The 13,726-nt window shown below is 42.8% G+C and overlaps 1 protein-coding gene across 1 annotated transcript in view; it reads left to right on the top strand.

Annotated features, from left to right (window-relative positions):
• LOC134575464 (alpha-2-macroglobulin-like) overlaps positions 1-13,726 on the top strand; it is a 248,467-nt gene that overhangs the window by 136,222 nt on the left and 98,519 nt on the right. The window contains exons 14-16 of the mRNA XM_063434757.1: positions 4,695-4,840; positions 7,410-7,559; positions 9,257-9,436. Coding sequence (XP_063290827.1) covers positions 4,695-4,840; positions 7,410-7,559; positions 9,257-9,436 — 476 coding nt within the window. The remainder of the gene's footprint in view (positions 1-4,694; positions 4,841-7,409; positions 7,560-9,256; positions 9,437-13,726) is intronic.

The raw sequence follows: 13,726 nt of genomic DNA, 5'->3' as shown, positions 1-13,726 counted from the left end.
ACCAGGTATCAGTGGTCAGATGGACCCTTGCCCCAACACTGTGTGCCAGACATGCCATTACTTCCTTTTGCACAATCGAGTACAGGTTGGGGATTGCCTTTTGTGCAAAGAAATTTTGTCCGAGTACCTTCCACTGCGGTATCCCAGTAGCCACACATTTTTTGAACGCCTCAGACTCCACCAGCTTGTATGGTAAAAGCTGGCGGGCTAATAGTTCAGACAAGCCAGCTGTCAGACGCTGGGTAAGGGGGTGACTTTCTGACATTGGCTTCTTACGCTCAAACATGTCCTTGACAGACACCTGACTGTGGGCAGATAAGCGGGAATGGCTCAAGGCGAGAGACGGAGTGGCGGATGGTTGAGAGGGGGCAAGGAGGACAGCAGTGGTTGGCGTGGCTGAAGATGCTGGACCAGGAGGAGGATGGCGGCTTTGAGGTCTTTTTTGTTTGTTTGTTTTTTTAAATTCTTTATTTTAGTGAGGCAGTTAAGTGAAACAGTACAAAGAATGACAATGGGAGGTCGCTCGGCCCTGAACGCAGTCAGGGAGGACGAGCTCCTGTAAAAAGTAGCCTCCTTTTTTTCTTTTTGTAACAAGTATAGCACAACATTGCAGGTATTGGGTACAATCATTCAACAACGTATTAAGATAATATGCAGTGTATCTGTGACAACGGTTGATGCTTTGTATAATTAGTGGCCTATAGCTCTACAAGCCTGTGACCCATAGGCTCGAGTCTCACAAGCAGGCTTTCATGAAGGTTTACGGTATGGAACATATATCAGGCTCCGTCAAGGTACAACATTACAATCTTATATGGGGTCAGTGTGTCTGGGAGATGCAATGGGTTCGTAATGGTGACCTGTCAGTTTCACTATTGTTAAGACATCATGCTTGCATTTGACTAAGAGATTGGTGTCACGCTGTGTGAGGTCTGAGCCGGGAGGCCCGAGATGTGCACTATGCATTCGCTGTCGTGCGTGTGCGGCTTGTGAGCCCCTGACCAAGGGAGTTGCAGGGGGGGGGGGGTGTTTGGTCCGCCATGTAATGTGGTCTCTACGTCAGCCGTTTAAGCCGGCTAGTTCTTCTGTCAGTTTGTCCTATTAGGGGGCAGCAATAGGGCAGCATCTAGAGAAGTATAACAGAACATATAGATATTAACTATGAAAGTAAAAGTAAAAGTGAACTTAAGTAGCGTATTAACACATGTGTAGACAAGTGTTCATTCAGGGCTGTCTGCGCCCTGCATGTTCATAGATCGTGGGACGAACGGTGGTATGGACGCAGGGTCCCACATTGCCGCCTGTGATGCCGAGGTGGAGGGCACATCAGCGTGCGATAGTCCCAAAGTCTCCAGGAAGATCGGTGCATCCGCCATGGATGTCAGAGTGTGTGTCGTCCCGCCTTGGGTTGTAGTCAGGGACCCATTCAGTCCCCATCTGTATTGTAGCCCCGCTGCTCGCAGTTGTGCTGTCACCGTGCTGTGTGATTTACGGTGCAGGAGTGTGGCCCTTGTTAAGTCCTGGAAAAAAGTGAGGCTTGCGGTTTCAAAAGTGAAGGGAGTTTTGCCCTTCATAGCTGACATGATCTGCAGCTTGTCAGGTAGTGAGGTGCAGCGGAGGATGACATCTTGTATAGCTGTGGACTTTAAGTGAGATGGGCTTGGGAGGCGATAAATGCTGTCAATTGCTACCCTCTTTGCCTTTGCGTATGGCAGAACTGCGGCCAGCAGTCTCCTGATGTAGTGGGGTAGCTCTTTGGCCGTAACCTCTGCGGGGATGCCCCTGATTTTAACATGGGTTCACCTCTGTCGATCTTCTAGTGTGGTGAGCTTGAGCGACAGAAAGTGCTGTTGCGTGGACAGGGTTTGCATGGATTCCTGTACTTTGGAAAGGTGAGATTATACCTCTGTTATGGCCTTTTCGTTTGTTCCAACCCTCTCCGACACTGCTCGGACCTCCGTTTTGAGAATGGCCGAGTCGGCCGCGAGTAGCTTATGTATTTCGGCTAGGAGGAGTTTTAGGTCCTTTTTCGTAGTAGGAGCTGAGTCATCGGGTGGGTCTGGAGGCCCATCTTGCTGTGATGGTGAGTGCGGTGAGCCCTCGGGCCCAGTTTGGCGTGGTGCCGGGGCTTGCTCTCTTTCCTCCACGGCGGGAGGCCTAAGTGGCGGTTGCTTCTGGAACATAGTTCCTATGTCCCTACTTTCCACCGAGGTGTGCGTCTTCTGGGAGCGCCTACCCATGCTTGGCATGCTCTGGGGTGAAGTCTGTACCGTGTGGGTGTAGGGTTGCTCCGCTCTTGGCGCTGCTATTCCTCCCAGGAAGCTCCCCAGGCCTTGCAGCGTGTCGTAGGCCCCGGTTTTGGGTTTCCATCAGGCTGACTTTGGTGGTTGGAAAAAAGGCATCTATCTATGCTATATGTTCCTCCGATCTCGGCTGTGATTGTGTGGAAGCCGGATTGGGATCGGTTTAGCAGATATCGTCTAGATTCTATTTTCAGTTTTGGGAGCTTCAGAAATGGCGTCTGGTCAGGACGATTGGTAAGCCCCGCCCCCCCCCCCCCGCGGCTTTGAGTTTGTGTGCTGCTTGTACTCATGTGTTGATCCCATAGGCGTTTGTGATGTGCGATCATGTGCCTACGCAAAGCAGTTGTACCTAGGTGGGTGTTGGACTTCCCGCGACTCAGTTTCTTTTGGCACAGGTTGCAAATGGCATCGCTGTTGTCAGAGGCAGACACACAAAAAAATGCCACACTGCTGAGCTCTGCAATGACGGCATTCTGGTGGTGGACACAGCATGCGTTGATTGGCGTGCTGTCAGGCTGACCCCTGGTGCCAATGCATGCTGTCTGACTGTGCCACTAGCTCCTTGCGACGACCCCTGCTTCCAACTCATCTACTACTCCTCCTCTCTGTCTCCCCATCTGAACTTTCGCACTGTTCTTCTTCTTGCCGAGCGGGCACCCACGTGACATCTATGGACGCATCGTCATCATCAACCGCTTCACTTGTATCTGACAACTCAGCAAAGGAAGCAGCAGTAGGTACAACATCATCATCATCACACCGTACGTCCATGTGTGTAATGCTGCCTGCTTGAGACATATCCCTGTTATCTACATCCTCTGGCAATAATGGTTGCGCATCACTCATTTCTTCAAACGGATGTGTAAATAACTCCTCTGACATACCAAGTGAAGCGGCTGTGGTGCTAGTGTTGGTGGTGGCGGCAGGCGGGTGAGTGGTATCTTGAGAGGTGTCCGAAGCTAAGCTGGAGGAGGATGGTGCGTCAAGATTCCGAGCGGAAGCTGTAGAAGATTGGGTGTCCTGTTTTAGCCAGTCAACTATGTCCTCAGAACTTTTCAAGTTCAGGGTACGTGGCCTCTGAAAACTGGGCATTATTCTAGGGCAAAAGGGAATCACAGCACCATGACCACGATGGCCCCTGCGGGGTGGCCTGCCTCTGCCTGTCATTCTTTTTTGGATTAGTGGTACTATGCGTGAAAGCTACTGTGAGACCAGATATGAGTGGCAATGTGCACTGGCAGAGGTTGGCAGAGTACATGCTGTAGGCCTGACACCCGCTTTAAGGACACTGACTGCTATTAGCTTACAGTGAAAAACTTTTTTCTTTTTAAAGGCACGCTATTGTGACACCAGATATGAGTGGCAAAGTGCACTTGCAGAGGTTGGCAGAGTACACGCTGAAGGCCTGACACCCGCTTTAAGGACACTGAAAAACAGTGAAAAACAGTGAAAAACAGTGAAAAACAGTGAAAAACCTTTTTTTCATTTTAAAGGCACGCTATAGTGAGACCAGATATGAGTGGCAAATTGCACTTGCAGAGGTTGGCAGAGTACACGCTGAAGGCCTGACACCCAGACGCTTGCAGACAACTAACTGCTATTCAATCTATTACAGTGAAAAAAAAATTGTTTTTAAATGCAAGCTTAAGCTATTGTGACACCAGATATGAGTGGTGGCACTGGGCAAGTGGGCACAGTATCCACTGTGAGCCTGACACAGAAGCTGGCAGGCAGGCAACTGCAATTACATTACACAGGAAAAAAACAACAACTAATGTTCTAGCCCTAAAAAGGGCTTTTTGGGGTGCTGTCCTTACAGCAGAGATCAGATGAGTCCTTCAGGACTGTAGTGGACACTGAATACCCTAGCCTAGCTATCAATTTCCATATCAAATGAGCAGCAGCTACACTTTCCCTCCTCTATCTAAGAATGCAGCTTCAGAATGAATCTAAAACGGATGCTGTACAGGAGGTGGGATGGTCTGGAAGGGAGGGTCTGCTGCTAATTTGCTGGAATGTGTCTGCTGACCGTGAGGCACAGGGTCAAAGTTTACTCAATGATGATGAATAGGGGGCGGATCGAACCGCGCATGTGTTCGCCCGCCGGGGCGAACGCGAACACGCTATGTTCGCCAGGAACTATTCGCCAGCGAACAGTTCGGTACATCACAAACCTACATCAGTGATATTTAATTACAAGAACTTAATTGGTTAGCAAACCATACTTGCCATGAATCTTTGCCATCCAAAAACATAATGTGTCATGCAAATGTTGATGGATTTTGCAGATCCCCAATAGGTGGAGGTTTTGTATTTGAATATTCTATAGCTAAAACATCTATCTATATAATTTCAATTTTTTAAAATGTATTTTACTCTCCTTTCCAACAGATCTGATGGGCACGACCTCATTTAACCTCCCACTAAGTGCGGATGTGTCTCCAAATCTTCAAGTCCTTGTATATATTTTACTATCAAATGGGGAGATTGTTGCTGATTTAGCCAAAATTAAAGTTGAGATATGCCTGAAAAATAAAGTAAGCTCATAAATACATTGTCATGGCTACTGGATATTAGATGTCATCTTCCCAATAACAGAGCCTGCACTACTGTTTTTATACTATAAATTCTGTGATTTATTTGGATATTATCAGTCAGCAGCCAACCATAGATACAGAGCACAGCAACTTCAGAGAGACAGTTAGTCTTCGTTGGGACAGTTAGAATCCTGGCACTTGCCCATGTCCTGCTCATGCAATCACTCAGCACAAGTGGCAAAGAATGCAAGTCCCTCTCTTTCTTTTAAACTATGCTTAATATAATGATAAAATAATAACTGTAAGGGTGTAACAAAAAATACAACCATAACAATAAGTGAAGAAAGAGTTGTCTCAAAAAGATCACACAATTTAACATATTCTTACAGAAGACTTCTGGCTGCAATGTCTAAAATGTATATTGAAAATGAAATAATTACCAATTTCTTAATCTGTATTCAGGTGAATTTAGTGATATAGCCTCAGAAGGGGAAAAAAATTTGATGATATTCAATGTTGTTACTGATTCTGGCCAAAGTTAGGTTATTTAAAGGAATGCTATAGCAGTTTAGGCACCACCCACTCATCTTTAAGTGCTTTAGAAATATGAATATTAATTACCTTTCTTCCCTTGCCGCATTGTCTTCCCACGGCCGCTTACCATCCTTGACTGAGATCATCAGTCTTGATGATTTCAGCCAATCCAATCATAACCCATCGGGTAGCACTGAGAAGCCAATGCACATGTAGGGCGAATAGTTTGACTCGGTTCTTAACACAAAACCACATGGACCTTGTGGGGCACTGGAACTGTAAATTTAACAACCAATGAAATAAAGGCACATGGATAAGCACACCCACTTTTTACAATGAGAATCCTCCCCTCTGCTTGGGAGATAATTGAGTTAATTACTGTATCAACTCAATTATCTCCACGCTAAAAAACATACTTTTATTACATTTTTTTAACTTTGTGAGTTTACAAGCGATATCAATAAAGCTTATATTTTTATAACCAGCATAATTTGGGGACAAACATATCCAAAATTCCCTTGAATCAATTAAGTGGTTCAGGAGATAGGTGGAAGTCATATTTTGACAGAGGAGGGACAAAGCAGCTAGTTCCAACTGGTTTGGCGGTGTCCCTGGGACAACACCCAGCTGGAGAACAATGGGACAGGGGGAGGGGAAGAGGCAAACCTTCCCATGGATTCAAAGGGGCAGAAAAAGTGTTCCAAATGTTTCAATATGTCCATACACTGTTTTTAAAGGGCCAGCACTAGTCCAAATAAAAGTCTATAAGACCAAGTAATGGTTTTAAAGGGCCATACACCCCAGGGCCATAGTCATGTGGCAAGAGTCTGGCAAGCAGGCTTCTCCATAAGCCAGGGGAGCAGAGCAGTTTGGCACATAGAAAGCCAGTGGTAAATGGCAGTTTGTCACATATATATATACATAGCACTCACCAATTTTAAAAGTCCAATCTTTATTTTGACAAAATAAAAAAATGATCAACATTTCAGTCCTGCATATATTGATCCTGAAGAAAGTGCTCTATGCAGACAGATAGTCACATACACAGGATCAGGCAGAAAGACGCAGGTACAGGCAGTAACACACATACACAGTTACAGGTAGATAAACACACTCACACACAATTACAGGCAGACAGCCACACACACACACACACACACACAACCACACATACAGTTTTACACACACATACTTACATGCAGACAGTCACACACACTCAGGCAGACAGCCACACACTCAGGCAGACAGCCACACGTGCAGCCAGACAGCCACACAAACACACACAGGCAGACAGTCACTCACACACATACACACACAGACAGTCACACACACGCACAAACACAGGCAGACAGTTACACACAGGCAGACAGTCACACACACACAGGCAGACAGTCATGCACACACACGCACACACACACACACACACACACACGCAGACAGTCATACACACACACACACACACACACACACAGACAGACAGTCACACACACAGACACACACACACACACAGGCAGACAGTCAAACACACACAGACACACACACACAGGCAGACAGTCACACACACACACACACAGTCACACTCACGTTGACAATCACACACAGTTACTGCTGTTCATTGTGGAGGCAGTGCAGCTCCTGGAGACTGTTTGTTGGGGAAGCAGGGACTCCTTCCTGCTTCCCCTGCAGCAGTTATCTGGCACATTTAGCTCCGCCCCCGCTGTCAGTTTTGTTCCACCCCGCCGCATGGGAAGCTCTGCCTCCACAACAAATTATTATTATTTTTCTCAATCCCGGCCAGCCATGTGTGAGCTGTGTCGGCCACATGGCGCCCCTGCTCCCATGGCGCCCTGTCCGGCTGCTCAGCTCGCACACCCCTAAGGCAAGCCCTTTATATGTGTGTATATATATGTGTGTGTATATGTATTTATATAGGTACCTAGAGTGTCCCTATGATAACAGCTACTGAATGGAAATCTCAGATCATGTTCTTTAATTTTCTGTTTCTGCTTCTTGTGGTCTGCATCTCTCATTTCAGGTATCAGTTGGGTTCTCCACAGGTGAAGTCCTCCCTGGATCAAATGTTTATTTACAGATTCAGGCAGGAGCTGGATCCCTCTGTGGTATTAGAGTTGTGGACCAGAGTGTGGTATTAATGAAACCTGAAAGAGAGCTGACAGCTGATAAAGTGAGATATTCATGAATGTAAACTGTATCTTAACCTGTACTAAGCATAAAATTAAAAAAAAAGAACCTACTGCATATCTGTCAACTAAATGTCCCTTAAGTATAAAGTACTAGGATGACCGAGTCTACTAATGCTCCCTGGGACAGTGCTAACCTAATGTCACATTGAGGTGTCTTGTTGTTGTGGTAATGTGTGTCACAAAATACACACAACTCTATTGCGTTGCAGTGGCTGAAATGGAAATTGCACCTGTGCACCTTTCTTCATTTAGGTTAGATTTAACCCCTTAAGGACACAACTTCTGGAATAAAAGGGAATCGTGATGGAATATTTCCATCATGTGTCCTTAAGGGGTTAATATATTTCTAAAGCTTGTTTTGCAATGAGTAGTAGGTATGGTTATTACACTAACATTTGCAGGATGTAGTAACAGCCCAAGTTCTCTGTAAACCTGCATTTTATAGTTATTATAAACATATGCCATAGGTAAAGCAAACATCATAGATACAGATAAGATTTATTTTCAATGTTTTATACTAGCAAATTAAAGGGACTCTCCAGTGTCAGGAAACCTCTCCAGTGCCAGGAAAACAGACCTGTTTTCCTGGCAAAGCAGGATCCTGCAGTGCCCTCTCCATCCCAGCCCCCATCACATTTTGCTAAAGGGGTTTAAACCCCTTCAGAAACTTGCCTGAATCTAGCGCCAATGTCCCTCGGTGCTGGGTCAGGCTCCATCCATGCTCCTCCCCTGCTGCCTTCATCCGGCAGGGGAGACCTAATGTGCATGCGCGGTAATGGCCGCGCACGCTCATTACACCTCCCCATAGAAAAGCTTTATGCAATGCTTGCATATGGGGATTCCGGCGATGCTGGAGGACCTCATGCAGAGCGTGAGGATGTCCAGTGTCGTTTAAAACACTTTTTCGTGTTTTAAGAACCCGGAAGTCCCTCTAGTGGCTGTCTGACAGACAGCCACTAGAGGAGGACTTAACCCTACAAGGTAAATATTGCACTTTAAGGGTTAAAGGACCACTCTAGGCACCCAGACCACTTCAGCTTAATGAAGTGGTCTGGGTGCCAGGTCCTTCTAGGGTTAACTAATTGTTTTATAAACATAGCAGTTTCAGAGAAACTGCTATGTTTATCAATTAGTTAAGCCTTCCCCTATTTCCTCTAGTGGCTGTCTCACTGACAGCCGCTAGAGGCGCCGCCGTGATTCTCACTGTGAAAATCACAGTGAGAGCACGCAAGCGTCCATAGGAAAGCATTATGAATGCTTTCCTATGTGACCGGCTGAATGCGCGCGCAGCTCTTGCCGCGCGTGCGCATTCAGCCGACGGGGAGGAGAAGAGGCGGATCGGAGGAGGAGAGCAGGAGGAGAGCTCTCCGCCCAGCGCTGGAAAAAGGTAAGATTTAACCCCTTTCCCCTTTCCAGAGCCGGGCGGGAGGGGGTCCCTGAGGGTGGGGGCACCCTCAGGGCACTCTAGTGCCAGGAAAACGAGTATGCTTTCCTGGCACTAGAGTGGTCCTTTAAGGGTGATGGGAGTTGGCACCCAGACCACTCCAATGGGCAGAAGTAATCTAGGTGCCTGGAGTGTCCCTTTAAATAATATCATATTTTAATCAACATATAATTCTAATTACCCAGCATACCTTCTTGGTTTTCATTTTCACATTGCTTTTTCATTAATTTAAAGGTTCGTTCTCTATTTCCCTTTAATGATTTCGGAACATACGATTATCGAATACAAGAATATGAAGATTTTTGTTTACCTGCCGGAGGTGTCTCCATTGCTGGCCGTCAAACTATTTATTCCAGTAGATCATTTTATCCAGTATTTTCTGGTTATTATGCAGAAATGTATGAGTTGTTTAAGGTATGATTATTAGTAATATTAGTATCATATTGTATAAGCATTTTCTACAGCTCTTTATTGAAGAGGAATTTGAATAAAGTAAATAAACTACTTTCCATTACTCGTGCATTACACTATTTTCAACTTTAGCTTAACCCCTTAACGCCGTTACGGCGTGCTATGCCGTCACGGGTTAAGTGGGCTTTAAAGCCGTTATGACGGCATAGCACGCCGTAACGGCTTGCAGCCCCAGGAGGTAAGATGTACTTACCTCCGCCGCGATCCGCTTCGGGAGGACTGCCTCACAGCCCAGGCAGCCCTCCCACGGCAAATCAGGCCCCCGGGGGCCATGTGATCGCTCTCAAAGAGCGATCACATGGCCCCATATAGCTGGCTGTGGATCTGCCAGCAGGGGGACTGTTTGAAATATCAGACAGTCCCCCTGCTGGTGGGAAGTATAAAAAATAAATAAAACACAAGTGTAAAAATAAATTAAATATATTTTTATATATATATAATATGTATATATATTATATATAGAATATATATACATATTATATATATGTAACGTCATACAAAGTGTATTTTAATATTAATATAAGTATATATATTAATATTAAAATACACTTAGAATGACGTTACATATATATAATATGTATATATATTATATATATAATAGATGTACATATATATATTATATATAAATACGTATAATTAAAATAATAAAATAAATAAATAAAATATTGAAACAAAATTTAATATAAATTATACATGCATATGTAATTTCATTCTAACTGTATTTTGTTATTAATATATATATATATATATATATCGGTAACAAAATACACTTAGAATGACATTCTATATATATCTATATATATATATAAAATACAAATAACCGCAAATATATATATATAGATAAATACATATAATTACATAAAAGATTACATTAGTATACACGTAGAATTTAAATACCTATAAAAGCATATATATTAAAATTCTACATGTATATTTAAATAATCTTTTAACGTAATTATGTGATTTGATTAATTAAAATTTGATTGACATGCCTGACAACACAGGGAGAAAGTGCAGAGAATTTAATTCGCAAGCACTATATTTGACCCTGTAACTCTCCAAGACACCATAAAACCTGTACATAGGGGGTACTGTTTTACTCGGGAGACTTCGCTGAACTCAAATATTCGTGTTTCAAACTGGTAAATTGTATTACAACGATGATATTTTAAGTAAAAGTGTTTTTTGCATTTTTTACAAGCGAACTGCACTTTTATGGTCTATATTATTGTTGTAATATGTTTTACTGTTTTAAAACACTAATATTTGTGTTTAGTGAAGTCTCCCGAGAATAACAGTACCCCCCATGTACAGGTTTTATGGTGTTTTGGAAAGTTAGAGAGTCACATATAAGGCTTGCATTTCATTTTTTTCACATTGAAATTTGCCAGATTGGTTATGTTGCCTTTGAGAGCGTATGGTAGCCCAGGAATGAGAATTACCCCCATGATGGCATACCATTTGCAAAAGTAGACAACCCGAGGTATTGCAAGTGGGGTATGTCCAGTCTTTCTTAGTAGCCACTTAGTCACAAACACTGGCCAAATATTTGTTTTTTGCTTTTTTCACACAAAAACAAATATGAACGCTAACTTTGGCCAGTGTTTGTGACTAAGTGGCTACTAAAAAACACTAAACATACCCCACTTTCAATACCTTGGCTTGTCTACTTTTTCAAATGATATGCCATTATGGGGGTAATTCTCATTCCTGGGCTACCACACCGTCTCAAAGGTAACATTACCAATCTGGCAAATTTCAATTTGAAAATGTAATGTTCTATATTTGACCCTGTAACTTTCCAAAACAACATAAAACCTGTTAATGGGGGGTACTGTTGTACTCGTGAGACATCGCTGATTACAAATATGTGCATTTTTACAGTATTATGACATTCACAGTTAAAATGTCAGACGGAAATGCAAATTTAAAAAAAATATATTATTTTCTCACATTTGTTTTACTTTTATTCATAATAAATAGTTAATGGTAAATTAAAGCCCTGTTTCTCCTGAACAAAATGATATATAATAAGTGTGGGTGCATATAATATGAAAGAGGGGAACTACGGGTGAACAGACATATAGCGCAAATTCCAGTTTTTGTTTACGTTTTGTTTTGATCAGAACGTGCACTATTGACTCCGTCCTGAAGGGGCTAATGAAGCAGTTTTTGTGTATAGATCATGCTTTTGAAGTCTCACTGCTCAATTCTCTGTCATTTAGGAGTTAAATCACTATTGTTTCTGTCCATGCAGCTCTAGACACACCTCCCCTTGAGATAACCCTGTTAAAGATTTTAGACCTCGATTTAATGTTTTTAGATAAACTCTTCAAATGATTTCGTAATTTTGCATACATTTTTACAATATTTTTATTATTTTAATATACTTTTTGATAGGTTCACATCATTTTTTTATATACAATATTATTTTTGATATTTTACTATTTTAGAAAATCCTTTTCAAAAGTTTATCCAAATTCAGTGAAAATGACCAAATTCCAGCCATAATAGAAATTCTTATATTTACCAAAGCCAATTCCGTTTGGAATTTGGTCGGTCAGACCAAATTTGCCCCAATCACTCAGATCCATTTGGTGTCCTGTTTAAAGCTGGTGTTTTGCTAAAATGTGGCGCCAAATGCATCCAGTAGGCTGTACATTCGCAAATTATCAACCACTTGCTTTTAAATACTATTTGCCCACTGGCTTGTATACTTTTTCCCTGGTGGCAGATCCAGCCTATCTGGGATCTCACTATGCAGATCCCACCTATCTGAGTATCTTTGGATGCCCCGCCGTGGATATGCATGGTTGGCCATATGTAAATTTAATCTGCGATTAGAGCTAAAACTAAGCTGACAGCAGTTACATCATAGTTGCTATGAGACCATTTACATTTTTTAAAAATGAGGCTGATTCGGGAATAGCTTTTTATGAAAAGGCACTGGTGGCACATATCGCCTTGGCAGCCAGGGCACTTATAGCTCTTGGGTGGAAATCGGGGCTATGTCCTACGGCATCAATGTTGGTGGACAGAATCAAACGTAACTATACGTACGAACGTATGGCTGTCCTCTCCCTGGGAGCTAGCTCTAAAATAAGAAGAGCCATGGGAAGCCCTGTACCCCTCCAGCCCCCTATACTAAGATGGGAGGGATGAGGAACAGAAGCAGAAAATACACAATGAAAAAAAAAAAAAGGAAGAGGGGGGAGGAGCACAAAAGAGGGGCTGAGTCACAGGCAGCGCTCTAACACCCTGAGTAAGATGAGAGCTGATGCTCTTGTACAAGACTGGAGTCCATGTCCACACTATAACACATAACACACTCCATCCACATACTGAACAAAACAATACCGGAACCCCCTTGTGAAAATTCTAAGAGGTCAACGTTTATGGGTTCTTTTTGATTTTATTTTTAGTTTAATATGATTACGCATGGTCAGATAACATCTGTGTCAACTTGCACACAGGACCCACCAGCTGGGGTGATTTCAAATTTCCGCTTTTAAGACGGTATCCCCTGCAAGGGATTACATAGATAGGCCTTACACCTACAATATGCAGGTAAAATAGGGGATATTACCCTTCCTACCATCTACAGTAGGAGATTAGTGACAGAAGGAACAGACATGACAACCACCAGATGTTGAGGCACACAATAACGTAAAAATAAATGTTTATACCTAGATATGTTATAATGTTGGTATTGAGCTGCCTCGTGTTTCAATTGTGTCTAAATCTATACTCTGTAAAATGTGGCAATGTTAACATGTAATATCGCAGATGTACAAACTGAATATAAAACAATACACTTCAATTATAAAAAAAAAAAATGAGGCTGATTCCAAGTGTTTCAATATACATCCTATAAAGCCCTGTTTAAAATGGGATTTAATAAATATTCTAAGCACTGCCTTTGAAAATAATGCTGTAACTAAGATTGGCCGACTAGTAACAGTTCCTTCCACATCTGGGCAGAGGTCACTTCAGGAAGCTGCATACCCTGATGAAAAGTGGACTCAGTGTGTGCGTTTGTGTATTTAAGAATCAGTTAAACAAAATACAAAATGATAATACTGCTTTTCTCCAGATTTGTAAACAACCCATAGCAATGAAATTATTTATGTAGTTACACCATGATGTCTACAAGGACATGCAATACAAATCAACTCGAATAAACTCCTGACAATAATCTTCCTATCAAAATCAATATTGATCCTCACCTGGCAC

The sequence above is a fragment of the Pelobates fuscus genome, chromosome 10 (assembly GCF_036172605.1).
Source record: "Pelobates fuscus isolate aPelFus1 chromosome 10, aPelFus1.pri, whole genome shotgun sequence".
NCBI classification, from domain to species: Eukaryota; Metazoa; Chordata; class Amphibia; order Anura; family Pelobatidae; genus Pelobates; species Pelobates fuscus.
Note: the sequence above shows the minus strand (reverse complement) of the source record. Positions and strands in the feature narration are given on the sequence as shown.